General features: G+C 58.9%; 1 protein-coding gene across 1 annotated transcript; it reads right to left on the bottom strand.

The window, feature by feature from the left end:
* Positions 1–22597: 22597 nt before the first annotated feature.
* On the bottom strand, positions 22598–23599 carry LOC124582047 (testis-specific gene A8 protein-like; the record flags this gene model as incomplete). The annotated part of the gene is made up of 1 exon (XM_047131303.1): positions 22598–23599. A coding segment is annotated over exon 1 (1002 nt), but the record flags the coding sequence as incomplete, so codon positions are not given.
* Between the last annotated feature and the right edge of the window lie 1105 nt (positions 23600–24704).

Below are 24704 nucleotides of genomic sequence, written 5' to 3' on the forward strand. Positions count from 1 at the left end.
CTGACTGACTGACTGACTGACTGAGAACCGCTCGCAACACTCGCGCAGTCCAGCGCAAACTCTCTGGTCACAGATGCTACAATGTCTCGCCATCGCTACTATGTTACATACGTGTTTCAGTGTCTTTTTCATTGGGGTAACGATCTTTGGCTCTTTTTATTCTGAATACAGGGCCAAAGGTCAACGCTGCTGCCCTTATACAATTTATCAGGTTTCATTATGTCTGTTGCAATGTTACATACGGTTCACTCTTTCATTAATATTATCGTTGGGTTTGTTTTGTAGGGACGTTAACATTCTGGCACATTTTTATTATCATCGGACTCTCTGCTATTTGTGCAGGGAGGTTATGCCTGGGTCCATTTCCATTTCCATTTACATTTTAATATTGATAGACTTTTTGTTTTCTTTTTTGTTTCTTGTTGTTTTTCCTTCTTTTTTTTTGTTTTGTTTTTCCCGCTCTCACCACCACCGCCGCATCACGCCTTCCGTTTTCTTGGTTTCTTTTCTGTTCTTCAACTGCTTCAACATCACCGCGCCCCATTTCCACACCACAGCCATCAGCCTCCAAGACGGGCGGGCGCAGTGTGCCATTTCCGGCGCACAAGCACACCCGTACGGTACTCTCCTCGCCCCCACGCCACCAACAACACAGCGACCACGCGGCTTTCAGGCATGGCACGGCATGGCACGGCACGGCACGGCACGGCACCGGCGAAATGCGCCGCCCCCGCCCCTCCGCGCATCCGTCCGTCTCGCCACGTTCACTGACAGCCGCGTCTGCGGCTACACCACGACAACCACAACACAACACCGCTCCCCTCCCTGGCAACTCACATTGTTTTTCTCCTCCTCTTTTGCACAAACCACAACGCCGAGCACAGGCGCAAGCCACCCACACCCCGCGCCCCTCCCCGTCCCGTCTTTGGCCGCCGCTCCTCGTTTCCTCGTTTGCCCCCTCCCATCTCCCGAAATGCCATGCCAGCAGCGTTACGCATGCCCCTCCCCTGTCCACACAACACTACCGCCTAACGAACAGCCACATCCAGGGCACGCCCACCTCCAAACACTGCCAATTCACGGACGCACGCACACACACACACACACACACACACACACACACACTCACTTTCTCGACACCTTTCTGTACGGAGGGTGCGTCATCTCGACCGTGACAGAGTGACGGCAACTATCGACGATCCATTTCCCCCCACTGGTAAAACATGTCCACTAACACCTACATACATCATTCAAGTACACAGACAATAGCATACACACAATGGGAGGGCACACGAACATGGACGGCACGGCACTGTCATACACTCTTCCTCAGAACCATATCAACAAACGTTACGTACATCCGGGAAAGCGAAAGCGAACGCGAAAGCGAAAGCGAAAGCAAAAGCAAAGGCAAAGCCCAATGCAGCCGTCAAAGGTAACGTTCACCACGGCAGACACTTGCAGCCGCGCCGCCGTTAAACGCATTTCAGTGCGGCTCCAATACGCCTCCGACACGGGAACGTTCCGTTGCTCTACGAATGCGTTTCTCCCCTTTTTCCCTTCCTCTCTCTTTTGCCCCCCCTCCTTGCACTCTTGCCTCATTCCTCACGTTCTGCCCAGACATTCCGACCGATCAAAGTCAACCTTTCGTTACCGTTCTCAGCGCGACGGTGTACAACAGTATGACGGGTGTGCCCAAGACTTCGGGTTCAGTTGCGTGACGCCGGTCTATCGCGCCGATCGACAGTTACTCAGGGGGCGACGGATCGGACCACGTCACCGACACACAAAACACTTTCAAACAAACAAATACATACCGGATGGACACAGACAAACACGTGTACAGACATTCGCCAAACAAACGACCGCCGCCGCCGCCGTCGTCGTCTAGCGTGCATCTTGAATGACGACATCGGTGTGCGTGCGTCGTACGCAATCAGTCAGACACGGCTATCAAACATCAGAGTCGAATGGTACATCATCGTGCGTGTCGCCGTACACGTACAGTACAATACAACAACAATGCGTCTTAATGGCACGTTCATTTCAACGTCACTCACACACCTCCACGCTGCAGTTACGTCGCACCATTGTCAAACTCGGCGTACAGCAAAGGGAATAGTGGGCGGCAAAAAAAACCAAACAAAAACACTTCACATTTCACCCTCGCCATGTATGATGTGCAAAAAAAACAAACCCGCAAACGGCCGTCGTTACGGTGACACAAAAGTCGCCGATCGCACTGTCCCCCCTCGCAGACGGGTAACACACACACCCCAACAACACCAATGGGTCAAAAACCACGCCAACGAGGCGTGCCACCATTCCACGCCACGGCGACCAACCTCGTGGCCGTACCCCGCGCAACACGCTTTGACGCGCCCCCCCACCCACAATCAAAATGCACACATACATCACAGCCGTCCACACAAACAACAACAACAATTCCGCCCTTCCCGCAAAAGGCAAGTTGGTGGCCCTGAAAAGGGCCGTTTTGCCGCTCTCGCAACGGAGGAGCCTTCTCCATCCTTCCTTCCATTCCAGAGCCACCTCCTTACTTGGAGCTCGTGTACTTGGTCACCGCCTTCGTGCCCTCGCTCACGGCGTGCTTGGCCAGCTCGCCAGGCAGCAACAGCCGCACAGCGGTCTGGATCTCGCGGGACGTGATGGTCGAGCGCTTGTTGTAGTGCGCCAGGCGAGAAGCCTCGGCCGCAATGCGCTCGAAAATGTCGTTCACGAAGCTGTTCATGATGCTCATCGCCTTCGACGAGATGCCCGTGTCAGGGTGCACCTGCTTCAGCACCTTGTAGATGTAGATGGCATAGCTCTCCTTCCTCTTGCGCTTCTTCTTCTTGTCGCCCTTCGAAATGTTCTTCTGCGCCTTGCCAGCCTTCTTGGCGGCCTTCCCGCTAGTCTTGGGCGGCATCTCGAACCAACGTACGGCAGCAGCAACACCAGTAGCAAGCGCTCCGCTCTAGTCAGCGTCTCCCCACACAGTGGCACCCGCCGCCAGCCGCCGCCGCACCTTTACCAGCTCGCCCTGTTGCGGCCGCCGACCAATGGGGCGCGCGCGCAACCGGCCGCCGCACCCGAGCCCATAAAGCACCCCCACCCCGGCTGCGCCGGCACGCACTCCGCTGCTCGACTCGCTGCCGCTCGCACCGGTCGTTTTCGTTTCCGTTTCGTGTGCACCGTCGCTAGCCCATCGCCATGTCCGGACGCGGAAAAGGAGGCAAAGTCAAGGGCAAGTCAAAGTCCCGCTCAAGCAGGGCTGGGCTCCAGTTCCCGGTCGGCAGAATCCACCGCCTCCTGCGCAAGGGAAACTACGCAGAGCGCGTCGGCGCCGGGGCGCCCGTCTACCTCGCCGCCGTCATGGAGTACCTCGCGGCTGAGGTGCTCGAGCTGGCCGGAAACGCGGCCCGCGACAACAAGAAGACGCGCATCATCCCGCGCCACCTGCAGCTTGCCATCCGCAACGACGAGGAGCTCAACAAGCTCCTGTCGGGCGTCACCATCGCACAGGGTGGTGTCCTGCCCAACATCCAGGCCGTCCTGCTGCCAAAGAAGACCGAGAAGAAGGCCTAAAGGAGGCCAGGCAATCGCAGCGCCGCGTGCTCCCCTGCACGCAACGCGCTTTGCCGGCTCGGCCCACAACAATCGGCCCTTTTCAGGGCCACCACACAAACCTACGTCCAAAGCAAAATTGCAGTCGTCCTCGCCGCACCTTGTTTTGTTTTAACTTTGCACTGTCACAGCACAGCCGCCGCCGGCGCACGTCCGCCATCTTGTCGCCCACACAGCCCGTGTGGCCCAACACACACACACACACACACACATTTTGCACGGTCGCAGTCGCCTTCCAAACCGACAACGGCAGCAATAATGACCATTGTTAAAGGGAGGCGTGTCGACACACCGCCCTCCACTCCCGCGCGCAACGGCCGTCGACACGAACGAAACAGCTGATCCGGCCGCCTATGCCCACACGCCTTGCCTCGGAAACCCCAACGCCGCCGCAAACAAACACACAGAGCCAAACCACGCAAGCAAATAATCACCGCCTCTCGCACAACAACACACAGCCCGCCATCTCCGTCGCGATCGATACAAAGACACACAAACGAAGCAGCTCCACACACAGCCAGCCACATGACACGTTTCCTTTCCTTCTCCCCTCCCAGTCACATCACGTCGCTCAAACGGAAAGAAAGAAAGAAACAAACAAACAACACAGCGCACACACGCAGCAACAACACAGACTCTTTCGCACTTTTCAACTTCCGAACAGTGTGGTGGCCCTGAAAAGGGCCGTTTTCTAGTCTCTCCCACCCACAAGCACGGCCGCGGGAAGGCCAGCGCCCGCTGCGACGCAGCCTAACCGCCGAAACCGTACAGGGTGCGCCCCTGCCTCTTCAGGGCGTACACCACGTCCATGGCCGTCACAGTCTTGCGCTTGGCGTGCTCAGTGTACGTCACCGCGTCGCGGATCACGTTCTCCAGGAACACCTTCAGCACCCCGCGGGTCTCCTCGTAGATCAGACCAGAGATGCGCTTCACGCCGCCCCTGCGAGCCAGGCGGCGGATGGCGGGCTTCGTGATGCCCTGGATGTTGTCGCGCAACACCTTGCGGTGCCGCTTGGCGCCACCCTTGCCGAGCCCCTTTCCTCCCTTGCCGCGGCCTGTCATCCTTCCTTCCTCGGGCAAAGCAAAACGTGCACAAACAGCGGCTGCAGCGGCTGGCGAGTCGGCTACGGTCTGCGCCCAGCTTTTTCACTAAGGATGGGGCCCCTCCACGCCCGCACCAACGTGGTGACCAACACAAAAGTTCTACTGTCACCTCCGTATGCATGTTAGTTTTGAATCAAGGCGTCACAGGATGCAGGCTGTGATGTTATCCATGCGTCTGGGTAAGGCTACTCATTAACATGGTCCATCAGGAGATAGTAGTGGTCGAAAGCGATCGAAGGGTAGCGGTTGTAAGAGCAGAGGAAAAAAAGTGCCAAGGCCAGCGCCAAGGGAAAAAAACCTCTGCGACAGTAGGACGGGAAGTAAGAGCAGTAGCGGTTTGCTAGCTGCGACAGAGCATGCAAGGTCAGGGGGGTTAGCGTGAGGTATCGTGCAACGTTACCTATGTACTGCGTGGTCGTTCGCTGGGTCAGTCCGGTGCCGCGGCTGGGCTCCCTCGTTGTCTCCTGGGCCGGCCGCAGTGGCTTACTCCCTGTAACACAAAAGTTCGGCGCGGCAGCGCGGCGACGCTTGCGCGATGAAGACTGCCCTGGCGGTTTTCTTCTTTGCACCTTTCACCTGCGGTGCTGCTGGGGCAACCGCTGGGACAGGCGCGCGAACGTCCTTCTGCGAGGTCGCAGGAGTGTTCGCAGGTACGACTGCACTGAGGCCTTGGGCGAAGACTGCACGCAGTTGCCTCAAGGCCTCTTCCTTCTCTGCAGCCACGGCGGCTGCGAAGGCAGCCCTCTCCACCGCCATTACGGCTTTGAGGGCTGCTGTGGCCTCCTTCACGGCGATGCCGAGCTCGAGGTCACATCTCTTCGCGGGAGGGCGAGCTGCGTCCTGGCGGCACGTTTCCGAGCGGCCGTCCCCGCCCCTGGCAGGTGGATCTGCTGCTGCGCCGTCCCTCAGCTGCACCGGGCTGTTCTCCGCCCTACGCCGTTTCCGACGTCGTCTTCTCTTCTGCTGCTGCGTCGGTGCGGCCGCGGCCGCTTCGCCGCCCCCGGCACGGCTGCGGCTAGAGAAAGCCGCGCAACCGCGCCAGCTGGCGACGTGCGGGCCGCCACACCGGACACAAGTCGGCAGAGCGTTGCTGCCGCGGTCGCAGGCGCGGCTGTCGTGCTCACCTGAGCACTTGACGCACCGCGCCGCGTTGCGGCAGTACTTCGCAACATGGCCCTCGCCCTGGCACCTGAAGCACTGGGGCTGAGGATCCATGGCGGTCGGGAGAGCCTCCGTCGTAACCGGGAAGCCCAGCAACTTCCGCAAGTCGAAGATGTCGCTCCCGCCGTCGACCGTTTGCACGGTCACGGCATAGAGCGGCGCCCTCTTCCTGTTGGTCCGGTTGTGCAACCTTGCGGCTGCATTACCAAACCCGGCTCGCAGCAGCCCTTCCCGGACCGCTGCCTCGTCACAGCACCAAGGCAACCCCCTGAGGAGTGCCTTGGTCGTCTTCATCCTTCCTACGGAAGGTGCCTTCTCCCGCGCCGGCGGCGCGTCGACGATGTGGTCGGCCACTGCGACCTTGATCGCCCTGTGGTCGGCCACGTTTGCGGCTCGAACGCAGATCAGCGAGTCTGTATCGACAGACTCGTAGACCACCTCGTTCCGAGCGCAATTCGTCATGGTGTCGAACAGCGCTGTCCACCCGCCTTTGCACTTGACGTACAAAGGGGGGACAGGCCGCGACTCGTCTTCACAGGAGTTCCTTGCACGGTCGGCAGACTCAGAGAGTCGCACAACCGAAGGACCCTTCGTAGCGGCAGGTTTCCTCTGCGCACCCTTCTTTCCCATGCTGCGAGGCGCGGAACACGACAATTTGCACGCGTTGTCAAAACAACGCACGACAATTTGCTCTCCGCAGCGCCCACAGCACAGAAAACGTCTTCACGAGCTCTCAGCGGCCGAGTAAGCGAAGCGCGCAACAGCAGCGATGCGCTCGCCTCGCCAGCTCTCAGTCTGCGCCCAGCGCGCCCGCCGCCCCCCTATATAGACTCTGGCCCGCCCTCCCCCCACCACGCGCAACCGAGGGCATATAAGCGCAGCACGGAGGCGCGCGGGCCCGTTGTCAAGGCAGCACCGGACGCCGCGCCACACCTAACCTCCACGCACGCCGCTCCGCTACCGCTACCGCCATGGCCCGCACAAAGCAAACGGCCCGCAAGTCCACCGGCGGAAAGGCGCCGCGCAAACAGCTCGCCACCAAGGCGGCGAGGAAGAGCGCGCCCGCCACCGGAGGCGTCAAGAAGCCCCACCGCTACAGGCCGGGCACCGTCGCCCTGCGAGAAATCAGGCGCTACCAGAAGAGCACAGAGCTGCTCATCCGCAAGCTGCCATTCCAGCGCCTAGTGCGCGAGATCGCCCAGGACTTCAAGACCGACCTGCGCTTCCAGAGCTCCGCAGTCATGGCCCTGCAGGAGGCCAGCGAGGCCTACCTCGTCGGCCTCTTCGAAGACACCAACCTGTGCGCAATCCACGCCAAGCGCGTCACCATCATGCCCAAGGACATCCAGCTCGCGCGCCGCATCCGCGGCGAGCGCGCCTAAACCGCGCCGCGGCACCGCACCGCACAAACAAAAACGGCCCTTTTCAGGGCCACTAACATCTCTCCGTCGCGAGCAAACTTTGTCGGTCGCCTGCCTCTCGCCCCGCAACCCAAAAACAAAAACCACCACTTCCCGTCCGTCCGCCACACCCGCTCACTCTGCCTGCCTGCTAGCAGCGCGCAACAATCACACATCATCCCTCCCCGGCGCTCAAAGCGCACAATACCCAACGGCCGACGTCACACCGCACGGGTGGCTGGCCGGCCGCCGCTTTCGTTTCGAAAACAAAAAAAACCCGCACTCCACTCCGACGCGCTCGCTCGCTCTACACGCCACCGAAATCCCCGCCGACTCCTTCCGCATCTCAACGTGCCCCCCGTTGCAAAACATAACACACACACACACAAAGGAACAAAACAAAGACCAGACACGACTCGACAAGACAGACATCCGAGAAGAACGAACGCAGGCAAGCCAACCAACGTATTCAAACTAAACAACGTGACAGAAAACCAACCGTCGGCCGCCGCCACAAACACGGCGACAATCAACCACGACAACAACAACAACAACAACAACAACAACACCGCTTACCGCTACCGCCGCCCACACCCGCCACCGACCCCCGCAATCCAACCACCACGGCACGCAAACAGCATCCCCACGGGCATACAGACAGACACCCACACCAAACGCAACACGACAATCAAAACCTTCCCCGACGTGCTTTGATGGCCCTGAGAAGGGCCGTTTTTTTTGGGCCGCGCGTCTCTTGCGCGCCACTAGACGACGACGGGGGGTGGGGACGACGGAGTCAAGCGCCAAACCCTTCCTTTCCCCCATCTCTTTCTCCTCTACTCTACTTCTTCTTCTTGGGCGAAGCCTTCGCCTTAGACGGCGTCGTCGCCTTCTTCGGGCGCGGCGCCTTCGGCTTCTTCGTCGGAACCTTGGCGGCCTTCTTCGCCTTCGACGGCGACTTGGCCTTGGCCGGCTTGGCCGCAGCCGCCTTCTTCGCACCCGCGGGAGCGGCCGACGCCGCAGACGCCTTCTTGGCGGCGCCCGCCTTCCGACCGGTCGCCGCCTTCACGCCACCAGCCTTCTTTGCGCCGGCCGCACGGGCGCCCTTCTTCTCCTTGCTGGCCGGAGCGGCGCGCTTCTTCTTGGCACCGCCAGCACGAGCCTTGCCGCCCTCGGCCGCCCCCCCGCCGCCGGCGCCGGCAAGCTTGAACGAGCCGGACGCGCCCTTCCCCTTCGTCTGCACCAGCTCGCCCGCCACGACGGCCGACTTGAGGTACTTCTTGATAAACGGCGCCAGCTTCTCCGCGTCCAGCTTGTAGTGCGCGGCTATGTACTTCTTGATCGCCTGCAGCGACGACCCGCCGCGCTCCTTCAGACTCTTGATGGCGGCCGTCACCATCTCAGAGGTGCGCGGGTGCGCAGGCTTGGCGCGCGGCTTCTTCGCAGACGACGCAGACTTGGCCTTCTTCGTAGTGCCGGTGGCGGCGGGTGCCGCAGCAGTCTCGTTCGTAGCCGCCTGATCTGCCATTTCGACGACGCGCGTAACACACAGCGAGAGCGAGCGGGACGGCAGGCACGCAAGCACAGCACAGCAGCAGAGCAGAGAATCACAAGGCCCAGCCAGTGTCGCGGGCGGGCGCGGACGGCCGAGAGAGCGGCCGCCACTCTGCGCGCCGCCGCGCCGCGCCTCCCGCGCTTGCTACCGCCCAACGTCCGACAGCCTGTGCGGAGCAGCCCCAAACCTGCGCCACAACCGCCCGCGCCTTTCAAACCACCGAGGATGGGGCTACACACAGCCACACCACAGTCGCCAACCAGTCGCCACGGCAGCGCCGCAAACCACGGCCAAACTGCAGCTACCGCGCGCTACAGCCTGGGTCGGCCCGCCGAGAATCGCCGCCCCCGCCCAAATGCCGCCCCCACAGCCCCAGCCGACGACCCGCCACAATGGCCAAACCTTCGGCAAAACTCCCACACCGTCGCCGCGGCAGCCCGGCCAGCGCGGCCGGCGCCACAGCCACACAAGCCGAGGCGTGCGGCGATGACGGCCGTGCAAACGCGCCTCCGCCGCCCCATCGCCTTCCGTCGCCCTCCCGCCGTTTCCCGATCGGCCCGCAGCCGTCGGGCCACATCGCGCGCCGTCCTCCTCCTCTCGCCCGCCAACATTCACAGCCGTTTCTCAACAATTGCCCGCCGCAAACGGACGCCGCCTGCGCAACAGGCGCCGCCGCCCCTCGCCGCTTCCGACCCAACCCCTCGACCGAGGCAAACCGCAATCCGAATCTACAGACCAACCCAATCTGCCGTCAAGCACACACGACAGCCGACCTTACACGTTACGCGTTACACATTACGTTTACACGTCTACGTTAGGTTAGGTTAGGTTAGGTGGACGTGGGTTAGGTTAAGGGGACTTGGGTTAGGTTAAGCGTCAAACTTAGGTTAAGCATTCAAACACGTCAGGCGTCAGAGGTTAGGTTAGGTTAGGTTAGGTTACACGTTAGGTTAAGGGGTCAGTGCTAGGTTAAGAAGCGTCAAACGTAGGTTAAAAAAGCGTTCAAACGTGAGGCGTGAGCCGGACAGCTTACCTTACGTAGACGTTAGGGGCTCACAGGCTGAGCTCACCTCGCCACACCACAGGTTAGGTTCGGTTCGCTCGGCTCAGCGTAAAGCGCCGAGGTCAGGGTTACGTTCGTTCACCTTCGGGCGCCACACTTTCGGTTGAAAGGTCGCGACGGGACGACGTCGGCAGGCACGCCGCAAACGAACAAAAACGTACAGACGACGTCGGAAACCGCCGACAGACGGGGGAGCAGCACGACCACGACCAGACACCGAGCGCGAACGAGACACACGCGAACCACCCCCACCGGCCAAAGGGCACCACACAACAACCCAGAGCACCACGTGTCGACACCAGAGCAACCCGCCGCTCACGCGACATGGGCTGGCACCGAAGGGCAACCGCCCGCAACTGCGCTTTCCGCGCCGGCCCGGATGCACGTCGTGCTACAACAACACCACTACCGTACACAGCCGCTGTTCACAACATCACTATCAATGGCGCGCCCGCGGCTCGCCGCCGTCGCAGTCGCAGCCCCAACGCCAGCACTTTTGCACCACCATTCACACGCACCGCAACACAGCTCGCCGACACAGCCGAACAAAACAAACACCACACAACAACAGCAACAACGCCGCCGCCTCTACTTGTGCCGGCGACCCACCCCGCCGATGGCGCACCTTTCGCCAGCCGGCAATCGACACACACGCACCCACCCACCGGGGCCCAGTGCAAAAAAAAACACACAAAAACAAAAAAACCAAACAACACAAACGACACGGGAAGCGCACACCGCCACTTCGCGCGCACGCCACCAACCAGTCGTCGTCTCAAAATAACAAACACAAACAAAATAAACTAACAACTAGGGCAACACAAAACAAAAACGCCTCGCACGAACCGCCCACAAAAAGGACAAGCACACGCACAGCCTCTGCTGACGACCACGACGCAGCGGCACGCTGCTCCTGTCCCGCGCCCCGCGCCCCACTCGATTCACAACTCACGCGACACCGTCAACGACGGGCTCGCTTCCCGCAACCTACCACCTTTCCGCCACGACGCACAGCCCCAGCCAGCCCCACCCGACGACGCCCGTGGCAACGACTGCACTTTCACCACCGCCTCCCCCTTCCCCCCCCCCAAAACACACACACACACACACACAGCCAGCCAAAAACGCACTCGCGACCCACACATGCACGTGCATCGGCACACGCCAACCAGTCAACGTCGACAACCACACGCAAGGCTCGAAACGAAACCGGCGTCCTTCCACGTTGCCATCACGCTACGCGACACAAGACACAAGGAACCAACACAACAGCCGGCCCCACTAATTCCCACTCTCACGCCGCAAAAAGCACACCGAAACCGCCAAACGCACGCACATTCCCCTTCGCACTGACACCACCGACCGGCTCGCTACCACACACCTCTCGGCAGCCGTTTCACGCCAATTCGCCACACAGTCGACAAGCGCCCGCCCTGTACGGCACACGCAACGACGCAGCGCAGCAAAGGGCGCCCGCAACACATACCTCTCCGCCGCCCGACGCGCCAACCGCCACACCACACCGCCAGCCACTCGCAAATTGTGCACTGCCACCAGCCACACGTCCAACACGCCGCGCCGCCTCCGGCCACCCGCCAGGGGGCGCTCACGTCCGCGACAACAGCGCGGCCCGCCGGGCCGGGCCGAACCGAACCGAGCCGCCGCTGCTCTGCACTCGGCACGGCCACACCCTGCTGCAGACCGGGCTCGTCTCTCTGTACGCGTCTGCCTGCGCATCAACACAACACGACCTTTTATATTTTTTTTTTTCCTCTCTACCGCCATCCCTTCTTCTCGCGTTTTACTCGTTGTTGCAGCAGCGGCGCCACACCTACACATCCACAGCCCCAGCCGAGCCGGCCTCACCTCAGGGCCCGCCGCCAGCGTCTCCTCCTCGGGCACAGGTGCGGTGCTGTGGCCGCCCATCCAACCGCATTGCTGGCCGTCCAGCCACCAGGCGTTCCCACTGCCGCGAGCCACGCCGCGCACCGACCCTGCTGCAGAAAACGAAGCATAGCCAGAGACCGACCGATACACAAAGCAAGCCGTCGCCTCGCCTCTTGTCCTTCCTGCCTTCCTTCCGCCCCCGCCCTTCTCACACCACCGCCTCTCCACTTTCGCCCCCCCCCCCCCCCCTCCTTTTTTTTTTTTTTTTTTTTTCTTCTTTCTTTCTTTCTTTGGCCCTCTCTCCTTCCCGCCATGGCGGTTACGGCACCGCCTGCAGCGGCAGATTTTTTGCGCCCACACGCCTACTCCTACCACCATTAACCTTGCCCTGCCCTGCCCATCAACGTCGCAGTCGAACCGACGCTTGCCAACACACTGCCCACGTTCCTTTCTCTTTTCGGCCTACGCCCATTACGCGCCGCCGCCACAGCACCTTCCCTTCCCACAACACACCGACGTCATCACACGCACCCAAAACAGGGGCCACGACCGTGTTCCTCGCCCACTCCCATCCCGCACGGTACGCACATTCCCAACTACTACCGCGCACCCTCCCTTTCCAATCTGTGTGTCTCTGTGTCTGTGTCCTGTCCGCGCGTGACGCCTCTCAACATCCGCCGTCCCCCGTCCCCCGTCCCGTTTTCGCCCCCATGCCGTCGTCGCGCCGCCTCCTCCCCGTCCACCGCCGCCCCTGTCCGCCCCGCACCACACCATACACCGCTGCTTGTCCCGGCCGTTGCCACCAAAGGCGCCGACCGCAAACGCGCCACGCCGCAGCCCCCGTGCGTCTCGCGCTCGCTTGCATCTCCGTGCCGACGCTGCCTCTCTTCCCACTCGCACTCGACCTCGACAACACAGTCTTTGGCTCCGCCACTGCGTGTTCCGGTGGTACGCACGCTGCAACACGTATGTATTCATTACCAGAGCGATGGCGAGGCATGACAGCATCTCTGTCTGACCAGAGAGTTCTTTATCGCTGCTAGTCGGCGCTTGGACCGCGCCAGACGACAGTAGTGGCACGCACCGGGTCGCCAGGAACAGTTGTTATATATATTGTAGCGCGAGTCGGGAGAGGTAGTAGTCGGTCGACAGTAGTAGCGGGTGGACGGTTGTACTGAGCGGGCGTCGGCGGCGTGCTCTGCTCGTCTCGCGACTCTGGTCACGGTTCGGGACGATGTATAGTATATTGTGTTATAATCAAAAAGGTGGTGTGACGCTGCATTGCGCAAATCTGATAACGTATGTTCATTGTACTTATTTTGTTCAACAACAAAAGCCCCACTATTACTGTTTTTCTAAAGTAACTTTTGTCTCTTAACGAAAAACATTCACTTTTTAAAGGCTACGTCCTATGGCATTTCCCTCCAAGGAGTGCAATTAATTACCAGCCAGCACTCATTCATTGCACACAGCTGTGTAAGGGGTATCTACAATTGAGGAGCGGATATAAATGCAATTTTTTTTTTGTTTTTTTTTCTTTTGTGTGTGTGTTGTAACCTCCCAGCAAAATTTAAAATAATGGACAATGTTATTTACGGATGCTAATGGACATTGCGCTAATTGTAACCTCGCCCACAATGAGAGGTATTGAAAATGGCAACAAAAATGTGAAATTCGCAATCTGACTCAAATATAAAGTCTTCACACAACATTTAAAAAAGTCCGTTCAGTGACAAGAAACTTCAATTAAACCGAAATATCGGTCTTTGGCCCTGTGCAAAACAATCAGAATTAAAGTCTTACCTCCGAATAAATGGATGTCACATTTCTGCTCTGGTTGTTGCGCAGCGCTTGGAGGAACTGCATTGCAAATAATAATATTCTCTCTTTTTTTTTGTGATTTTAGTGACATTTTTCTTCAAAGAAGTGGAATGAAATGTGAAGTGCAACGAACTCTTTAGTTCAATAAAAAATTAAATGTTTGAAAAATGCTTTTGAAATAAAAATTATTATTGGGGAACTTGTTGGAGAATAATTACAATAAATACAATTTTTCATTATCTAATGATTATATTAATTAACAGTATACCTTATTCACCATCTTGACCAGTGTTGCCGACCGCCTACATCACAACAACCGCACTCGGCTGCTACTACTGACCGACCGCTCTGCATGACGACTATTAGCGTACTGCACGCGACGACTACTGACTGACTGACTGACTGACTGAGAACCGCTCGCAACACTCGCGCAGTCCAGCGCAAACTCTCTGGTCACAGATGCTACAATGTCTCGCCATCGCTACTATGTTACATACGTGTTTCAGTGTCTTTTTCATTGGGGTAACGATCTTTGGCTCTTTTTATTCTGAATACAGGGCCAAAGGTCAACGCTGCTGCCCTTATACAATTTATCAGGTTTCATTATGTCTGTTGCAATGTTACATACGGTTCACTCTTTCATTAATATTATCGTTGGGTTTGTTTTGTAGGGACGTTAACATTCTGGCACATTTTTATTATCATCGGACTCTCTGCTATTTGTGCAGGGAGGTTATGCCTGGGTCCATTTCCATTTCCATTTACATTTTAATATTGATAGACTTTTTGTTTTCTTTTTTGTTTCTTGTTGTTTTTCCTTCTTTTTTTTTGTTTTGTTTTTCCCGCTCTCACCACCACCGCCGCATCACGCCTTCCGTTTTCTTGGTTTCTTTTCTGTTCTTCAACTGCTTCAACATCACCGCGCCCCATTTCCACACCACAGCCATCAGCCTCCAAGACGGGCGGGCGCAGTGTGCCATTTCCGGCGCACAAGCACACCCGTACGGTACTCTCCTCGCCCCCACGCCACCAACAACACAGCGACCACGCGGCTTTCAGGCATGGCACGGCATGGCACGGCACGGCACGGCACGGCACCGGCGAAATGCGCCGCCCCCGCCCCTCCGCGCATCCGTCCGTCTCGCCACGTTCACTGACAGCCGCGTCTGCGGCTACACCACGACAACCACAACACAACACCGCTCCCCTCCCTGGCAACTCACATTGTTTTTCTCCTCCTCTTTTGCACAAACCACAACGCCGAGCACAGGCGCAAGCCACCCACACCCCGCGCCCCTCCCCGTCCCGTCTTTGGCCGCCGCTCCTCGTTTCCTCGTTTGCCCCCTCCCATCTCCCGAAATGCCATGCCAGCAGCGTTACGCATGCCCCTCCCCTGTCCACACAACACTACCGCCTAACGAACAGCCACATCCAGGGCACGCCCACCTCCAAACACTGCCAATTCACGGACGCACGCACACACACACACACACACACACACACACACACACTCACTTTCTCGACACCTTTCTGTACGGAGGGTGCGTCATCTCGACCGTGACAGAGTGACGGCAACTATCGACGATCCATTTCCCCCCACTGGTAAAACATGTCCACTAACACCTACATACATCATTCAAGTACACAGACAATAGCATACACACAATGGGAGGGCACACGAACATGGACGGCACGGCACTGTCATACACTCTTCCTCAGAACCATATCAACAAACGTTACGTACATCCGGGAAAGCGAAAGCGAACGCGAAAGCGAAAGCGAAAGCAAAAGCAAAGGCAAAGCCCAATGCAGCCGTCAAAGGTAACGTTCACCACGGCAGACACTTGCAGCCGCGCCGCCGTTAAACGCATTTCAGTGCGGCTCCAATACGCCTCCGACACGGGAACGTTCCGTTGCTCTACGAATGCGTTTCTCCCCTTTTTCCCTTCCTCTCTCTTTTGCCCCCCCTCCTTGCACTCTTGCCTCATTCCTCACGTTCTGCCCAGACATTCCGACCGATCAAAGTCAACCTTTCGTTACCGTTCTCAGCGCGACGGTGTACAACAGTATGACGGGTGTGCCCAAGACTTCGGGTTCAGTTGCGTGACGCCGGTCTATCGCGCCGATCGACAGTTACTCAGGGGGCGACGGATCGGACCACGTCACCGACACACAAAACACTTTCAAACAAACAAATACATACCGGATGGACACAGACAAACACGTGTACAGACATTCGCCAAACAAACGACCGCCGCCGCCGCCGTCGTCGTCTAGCGTGCATCTTGAATGACGACATCGGTGTGCGTGCGTCGTACGCAATCAGTCAGACACGGCTATCAAACATCAGAGTCGAATGGTACATCATCGTGCGTGTCGCCGTACACGTACAGTACAATACAACAACAATGCGTCTTAATGGCACGTTCATTTCAACGTCACTCACACACCTCCACGCTGCAGTTACGTCGCACCATTGTCAAACTCGGCGTACAGCAAAGGGAATAGTGGGCGGCAAAAAAAACCAAACAAAAACACTTCACATTTCACCCTCGCCATGTATGATGTGCAAAAAAAACAAACCCGCAAACGGCCGTCGTTACGGTGACACAAAAGTCGCCGATCGCACTGTCCCCCCTCGCAGACGGGTAACACACACACCCCAACAACACCAATGGGTCAAAAACCACGCCAACGAGGCGTGCCACCATTCCACGCCACGGCGACCAACCTCGTGGCCGTACCCCACGCAACACGCTTTGACGCGCCCCCCCACCCACAATCAAAATGCACACATACATCACAGCCGTCCACACAAACAACAACAACAATTCCGCCCTTCCCGCAAAAGGCAAGTTGGTGGCCCTGAAAAGGGCCGTTTTGCCGCTCTCGCAACGGAGGAGCCTTCTCCATCCTTCCTTCCATTCCAGAGCCACCTCCTTACTTGGAGCTCGTGTACTTGGTCACCGCCTTCGTGCCCTCGCTCACGGCGTGCTTGGCCAGCTCGCCAGGCAGCAACAGCCGCACAGCGGTCTGGATCTCGCGGGACGTGATGGTCGAGCGCTTGTTGTAGTGCGCCAGGCGAGAAGCCTCGGCCGCAATGCGCTCGAAAATGTCGTTCACGAAGCTGTTCATGATGCTCATCGCCTTCGACGAGATGCCCGTGTCAGGGTGCACCTGCTTCAGCACCTTGTAGATGTAGATGGCATAGCTCTCCTTCCTCTTGCGCTTCTTCTTCTTGTCGCCCTTCGAAATGTTCTTCTGCGCCTTGCCAGCCTTCTTGGCGGCCTTCCCGCTAGTCTTGGGCGGCATCTCGAACCAACGTACGGCAGCAGCAACACCAGTAGCAAGCGCTCCGCTCTAGTCAGCGTCTCCCCACACAGTGGCACCCGCCGCCAGCCGCCGCCGCACCTTTACCAGCTCGCCCTGTTGCGGCCGCCGACCAATGGGGCGCGCGCGCAACCGGCCGCCGCACCCGAGCCCATAAAGCACCCCCACCCCGGCTGCGCCGGCACGCACTCCGCTGCTCGACTCGCTGCCGCTCGCACCGGTCGTTTTCGTTTCCGTTTCGTGTGCACCGTCGCTAGCCCATCGCCATGTCCGGACGCGGAAAGGGAGGCAAAGTCAAGGGCAAGTCAAAGTCCCGCTCAAGCAGGGCTGGGCTCCAGTTCCCGGTCGGCAGAATCCACCGCCTCCTGCGCAAGGGAAACTACGCAGAGCGCGTCGGCGCCGGGGCGCCCGTCTACCTCGCCGCCGTCATGGAGTACCTCGCGGCTGAGGTGCTCGAGCTGGCCGGAAACGCGGCCCGCGACAACAAGAAGACGCGCATCATCCCGCGCCACCTGCAGCTTGCCATCCGCAACGACGAGGAGCTCAACAAGCTCCTGTCGGGCGTCACCATCGCACAGGGTGGTGTCCTGCCCAACATCCAGGCCGTCCTGCTGCCAAAGAAGACCGAGAAGAAGGCCTAAAGGAGGCCAGGCAATCGCAGCGCCGCGTGCTCCCCTGCACGCAACGCGCTTTGCCGGCTCGGCCCACAACAATCGGCCCTTTTCAGGGCCACCACACAAACCTACGTCCAAAGCAAAATTGCAGTCGTCCTCGCCGCACCTTGTTTTGTTTTAACTTTGCACTGTCACAGCACAGCCGCCGCCGGCGCACGTCCGCCATCTTGTCGCCCACACAGCCCGTGTGGCCCAACACACACACACACACACACACATTTTGCACGGTCGCAGTCGCCTTCCAAACCGACAACGGCAGCAATAATGACCATTGTTAAAGGGAGGCGTGTCGACACACCGCCCTCCACTCCCGCGCGCAACGGCCGTCGACACGAACGAAACAGCTGATCCGGCCGCCTATGCCCACACGCCTTGCCTCGGAAACCCCAACGCCGCCGCAAACAAACACACAGAGCCAAACCACGCAAGCAAATAATCACCGCCTCTCGCACAACAACACACAGCCCGCCATCTCCGTCGCGATCGATACAAAGACACACAAACGAAGCAGCTCCACACACTGCCAGCCACATGACACGTTTCCTTTCCTTCTCCCCTCCCAGTCACATCACGTCGCTCAAACGGAAAGAAAGAAAGAAACAAACAAACAACACAGCGCACACACGCAGCAACAACACAGACTCTTTCGCACTTTTCAACTTCCGAACAGTGTGGTGGCCCTGAAAAGGGCCGTTTTCTAGTCTCTCCCACCCACAAGCACGGCCGCGGGAAGGCCAGCGCCCGCTGCGACGCAGCCTAACCGCCGAAACCGTACAGGGTGCGCCCCTGCCTCTTCAGGGCGTACACCACGTCCATGGCCGTCACAGTCTTGCGCTTGGCGTGCTCAGTGTACGTCACCGCGTCGCGGATCACGTTCTCCAGGAACACCTTCAGCACCCCGCGGGTCTCCTCGTAGATCAGACCAGAGATGCGCTTCACGCCGCCCCTGCGAGCCAGGCGGCGGATGGCGGGCTTCGTGATGCCCTGGATGTTGTCGCGCAACACCTTGCGGTGCCGCTTGGCGCCACCCTTGCCGAGCCCCTTTCCTCCCTTGCCGCGGCCTGTCATCCTTCCTTCCTCGGGCAAAGCAAAACGTGCACAAACAGCGGCTGCAGCGGCTGGCGAGTCGGCTACGGTCTGCGCCCAGCGACTCCGACTCCGTTACTCATGTGCCTACCTGAGGCACGTGTGTGAGCAGGGTAAGCACTTGTGTGCTGTTCCTGCAGGACCTGAAAGAGATGTTTTTGAAAAGACTTCCTAACTGTTGTTGGGGTCCTCTCGGTGTATATCTCGTGGGTCCTGGTGTTGTTGGGGGAAGGGTTATTCCCGCAACAGGTCCGGCCAACGGGTAGTTGGTCGATGGTGTTGCTGCTGGCCCAAGCCCCGAATGAGCCGATTGCGGGATTGACCCGCTTTTTGGTAAAACTGACGTGCTAGGACTCGGAATCGGTCCCGCAACGTCAGGATGCCCGTGTCTTCATGGAGAAAGGTGGTTGGGTAGAACCTGGGAAGGCCCAGCGCAAGCTTCAGCGCCTTGTTTTGGACGCATTGTAGCGATCGTATCGAGGAGTCGGCGGCATTGCCCCACACCACGGCCGCGTACTCTAACACTGGACGTACCAGTGTCAGATACAGCGTGATGCCGTGACGGGAGGGCAATGTGGACTCCGGGTTTAACAAGGGATAGAGTGCACGAAGCCGCCCTATCGCCTTGTTTCGGATCCACTGGATGTGTGGGGCCCAGGTGAGCCGCTGGTCTAGTCTCACTCCGAGGTAGGTAGCTGTTTTTGACCACGGGATGGGGCCTCCCGCGATGTGTAGGGCTTCTAGGTTTGGCGGCACTCTGCGCTTCGTGAACGCCACCGCCTGGCTCTTGCCAGCGTTAAATTTAAGGCGCCACATGGTGGCCCAAGCACCAAGCGCTTCACATCCTTGCTGGAGGCGACGCCCCATGGTATGCGCGTTCATGCTCCGGGTGAACAGAGCAGTGTCGTCCGCATAGAGGGCCAACTCTACTCCGTTCACTCGCGGAGCGTCGGCGGTGAAGAGCGAGTAGAGTATGGGGCCTAGTACCGATCCCTGCGGTACGCCGGCACGTATGGGTCTGTTTGTGGACCTTCCCTGTTCTGCCCTGACGTGGAAAGTCCTGCCAGATAAGTAGGACCTGAGAAGCACTCCGTGCGACGTCGGTACCCCGAGTACAAACAACTTGTAGACGAGGCCGTCATGCCACACGGAGTCGAAGGCGCGTGAGACGTCCAGGAATACCGCCCCAAGGTATTCCCTCGTCTCCAGCGCCCTCATAGCTGGTTCCACGAGGCGGAGCAGCTGGTGGGTCGTGGAGTGACCTCCACGAAAACCAAACTGTTCGTCTGGCAGTATGTCTTCCTGGTCCACGTGTTGCAGAAGTCGCCGCACGTAAAGTCTCTCGAAAACCTTCGAGAGACATGGGAGGAGGCTGATGGGTCTGTAGCTGGATGGCGACCGGGGGTCCTTGTCTTGCTTCGGGATGGCCACCACCTCGGCATGTTTCCACACCGAGGGGTAGACACCCGAGGCCAGGATTTCGTTAAAGACTGTGGCCAGGTATTGCTCGTACTCCTGAGGAAGATTTCTAAGGAGTGAGTTCGGGATGCCGTCGATGCCACCTGCCCTCCGGGCATTGAGCGATCGGAGTTGCAATGCGACTTCTTCGGCGGTGATGGGGTCTATGCTGTCACCCTCCTCTCGTGCTTCGAGGAAGACTGGGAGACGTTCTTCCACTAGACGGACGTGGGCCACGTCGATGTCTTCTACCACGGGTCGGAAGTTTGCCTCAAAGGTGTCCGCTAGGACACTTGCCTTGGCGTCCGGCTCGCAGTAGTGGTCCTGACCGAGTTGCAGGGGGGGAATGCGCTGCCTGCGGCGCAGAAAACCTCTCACGACTCGCCATGCACTGCCGTCATCTGGGTCGAGGGACTCGACAAGGTCGGCCCATGCTTGGTTGCGGTGTTCGCGGACGGCCGCAGTGATGGCACGACGCATGCGGTTTACGCGGCGTTTCGTTTCTGGCTGTCGCGTTATTTGCCACTCACGGAAGAGATGGTTCTTCGCAACTATAAGCTCCCGTATTGCTTGCGGGAGGCGACGCGACCTGTCTTGCGGCTGACGTGTGCGACCAGGTGTGGCAGTCTCTGCAGCTCGCAGGAGCGCCTGATTTAGGGAGGTGATGGCGGCTTCCGCCCCCACCTCCTCCGGATCAGGGGCATCTGTGAGGTACTCCCGTACCTCGGTTTGGAAGTGCTCGACGTTGATATTTTTGAAGGATGGACGACCGGCCCGCACCGCCGCGCCGACGACGTCTATGTCGAAGATCACCGGCAAGTGATCTGATGACAAAGCCGTCCTCGTCTCGGCAGTCGTAAACCGATCGACCCCCCTCAGTATAGCAATGTCGAGAACGTCTGGTTGTCCGCGCACTGGGATGTGGGTTGGGTCGTAGGGCCCTAGAATGATGGCGCCGTGTCTGAGGGCGGCGCGTTCAAGTCGGCGCCCGCTGACATTTGTGAGGCGGGAGTTCCAGTAGGCGGACTTTGCGTTAAAGTCCCCCCCGATGAACAGCCTCCCCTCCATGTCCAGTAGGGTGTCGAAATCGGCCTCTTGCATAACACCCCGCGGCGGCCGGTATGCCGCCACGAAGGTGATCTTGCCGACAGACGTGTTGACGGTCACGCCGGTGGCTTCAACGTGCTCGAGTTGTGGCAGTTGCACCGGGTAGTGCCGCAGGGACGACCTAACATACGCCGCCGTTCCGCCGCCGTGGGTCGGCCGGTCGGTGCGGTAGCAGCTGTAGTTTGCGACCCTGACGTGCACACCGGGTTTTAGGAATGTTTCACAGACGAGGCAGATGTCTACTGCCTCGCTGTATAGAAATTCCCTGAATTCACCCTGCTGCGGTATGAGACTGTTTGCGTTAAAAACGCAAATAGTCAGGCCATGGGTATGGTCGTTATCCATGACTGGGGGGCTGGGCGATGGCCTGGAGGGCCGTCGCAGCTGCGGAGACTAGACTGGGTAGTTGTGTCATGATTCTGTTTAATGTTTGCAGTAGCGTCTGCAGATCATCTGTGGTAGCGCTCGCGGCCGCGGTGGCGGGTGGCGCTGGGGCTGTACTAGGCTGGCACTGTTTTGCGATGGGTGTCTGCGCAGCAGGGGCAGCCTGTCCATTTCCGGCGCGGGTCGGGGGGGGCGGTGGGAGTAGCCCAGCAGCACTGGGTTCCGGCTGTGTGTTGGTAGGTGGTTGCAGGTTGCGGGCGGGTAGGCGGCGTTCACCGCGAGGCGGGGCCTGCTGTTCAGCAGCCCGTCTCCCGGCAACGGACGCAAAACTGACTCCTGGCTGCACTTTTTTGGCGGCCTTGCCACGCTTGCGGGATTTGAATGCGTTACAGCCCCTGTAGCTGGCAACATGCGGCTCACTGCAGTTGCAGCATTTGGGCTGTTCGTCGCGCTTTTTTACGCAATCACGGCTTTGGTGTGCACCTGCACACTTTACGCAACGCGCGGGCATGGTGCAGTTGTGTGCAACATGGTCTAAGCCTTGGCAAGAGTAACACTGAAGCCTCTTGCCTTTGGCCTTGAGTAGTTCGACTGAAACGTCGATGTCCGCAATTTTGTCGAGTTGGAAGATTTTCCTGTTGTCCTCGTTGTCCACTAGGACGACAAGGAACAACGGCATCTTTTTGTGCGTACGCGGCGATGTCATTAATTCTACCGTGCGCGCGGAAAAACCCGACTCCGCGAGTTCTTGTTTAAGGTGAGTAGGGTCCATCTTGATTGGCAGGTGACGTATAACCACCTTTAGTAGCTTCAGGGACTCGGTGTTGTGGGTATAGCAATGAAGTCCCTGATCCCTAACGAGGTCCATGAGCTTTTTGTGCTCGTCTATGGATGCTGGGAGGATCTTGTAGACGTTGTTCGCTTGGACTTTGAATGACTTTACTTCCGCCACATCTTTAATCATGCGGCGGAGGTCCATGAACTCGTCGTCCCACGTCACGACTACTGGAGGGGGGCGTGTGTGTTTACGTGCTGGGGCGGCGGGTTCCGCTTCCATGACAACTTCGGTTGCCTCTGCGAACCGATTTGATGTGGCTGGCGGTGGGGCGAGCACCTTCTCCAGCCTTTTGGGCTTGGCAGTGTGCCGCCGGTTTGGTACGGTAAAACCGTCTTCCTCGGCAGCAGGGGGCGCTGTGGGGGCGTCTGCAGCAGCAGCCTTCTTTTTTGTTTGGCGCCCTTCAGGCGCGGTTGCTGCGGTTTGTTCCTCAGAGTCAGAGGTGGCTGGTCGTTTCCGTGATGCCTGTTGCACATCCATCGGCATTTCTGCCGATAAAAGTGTCCCCAGGTTGGCTTCAGGAATTTCTAGTAGAACTGGCGTTGTTGGGTGCCGTGCTGGGTTTGGGTGGTCGCTGTCAGTCAGTCCCTGCACGGCGAGGACTGGCGCACTAGCGGCTTCTTCACTAGGATTGTCCGTTGGGGCGATCAGCAGCGCACTGGCTTCTTGAGTAGCCAAGACTGGTGACGCAACACCATTCGGGGCCGCCTCCGCCGGAGCAGCAACATCTTGAGTTGCTACACCCAGCAGGGCTCCCGGCGGAACAATCGCCTCTTCTATGGCCGAGCGCGGCAGTTCACTCAGCGGAAAGGAAGACTCTGTTTGCGGCTGTTGTGCCAGGGCGGCGGCTAAGTCGTGGCGCACGAAATGTTCGTACGCCTTTGCCGCGGCCTCTTTTTCTGCTGGTGTATTTGGCTTTGCTATGCGGTTCATAATCACATACAGCTCAACGGCAGAGATGGGGCGGTAGCCTGAGGGGGCGCAGGAAGCGCCGACCGTGGACGCGGTATCGCTGTAGGCGGGTGGTGTGGCGGATGTTGCCGCCGACAGAGTGCGATCTGTCGGAACAACATCCTCTATGGCGGTTAGGGAGCTATTATTCGGGTCCATGGGGCACCTGTAATTGAGAAAGAAAAGATGTAGATATCTAACTCTAGTGATCGCGGACTGGTCCCACGTGAAGGGGGTCCTGGATCACAGCGTGCCCTAACGTTCCCTAGGCGTGACGCAAATCGATTCCTGAATCGATTTTTGCCACAGCCAGTTGCAGATAACACGACAATTTTGCCGCTAACCAACCCGCGCGCGAGTAGTCAGCAGGAGAGACAAGCTTTTGCTTTTGCCACGCGGACGCCGTTGACCAACGCACCTTAACAAAGGCGCGCAGACAAAGACGCGCGAGAACAATAGCGCGAGCGAGACAATAACAGCTGCGGTGAGCCAGAGCGTCCTCTCGCTACGGCGGCTCAGCGCGGTCTCTCCTTCTGCTCGTCTCTTCTGCGGTCTGCGCCCAGCGCGCCCGCCGCCCCCCTATATAGACTCTGGCCCGCCCTCCCCCCACCACGCGCAACCGAGGGCATATAAGCGCAGCACGGAGGCGCGCGGGCCCGTTGTCAAGGCAGCACCGGACGCCGCGCCACACCTAACCTCCACGCACGCCGCTCCGCTACCGCTACCGCCATGGCCCGCACAAAGCAAACGGCCCGCAAGTCCACCGGCGGAAAGGCGCCGCGCAAACAGCTCGCCACCAAGGCGGCGAGGAAGAGCGCGCCCGCCACCGGAGGCGTCAAGAAGCCCCACCGCTACAGGCCGGGCACCGTCGCCCTGCGAGAAATCAGGCGCTACCAGAAGAGCACAGAGCTGCTCATCCGCAAGCTGCCATTCCAGCGCCTAGTGCGCGAGATCGCCCAGGACTTCAAGACCGACCTGCGCTTCCAGAGCTCCGCAGTCATGGCCCTGCAGGAGGCCAGCGAGGCCTACCTCGTCGGCCTCTTCGAAGACACCAACCTGTGCGCAATCCACGCCAAGCGCGTCACCATCATGCCCAAGGACATCCAGCTCGCGCGCCGCATCCGCGGCGAGCGCGCCTAAACCGCGCCGCGGCACCGCACCGCACAAACAAAAACGGCCCTTTTCAGGGCCACTAACATCTCTCCGTCGCGAGCAAACTTTGTCGGTCGCCTGCCTCTCGCCCCGCAACCCAAAAACAAAAACC

The sequence above is a fragment of the Schistocerca americana genome, unplaced genomic scaffold, assembly GCF_021461395.2.
Source record: "Schistocerca americana isolate TAMUIC-IGC-003095 unplaced genomic scaffold, iqSchAmer2.1 HiC_scaffold_392, whole genome shotgun sequence".
Classification (NCBI taxonomy): Eukaryota; Metazoa; Arthropoda; class Insecta; order Orthoptera; family Acrididae; genus Schistocerca; species Schistocerca americana.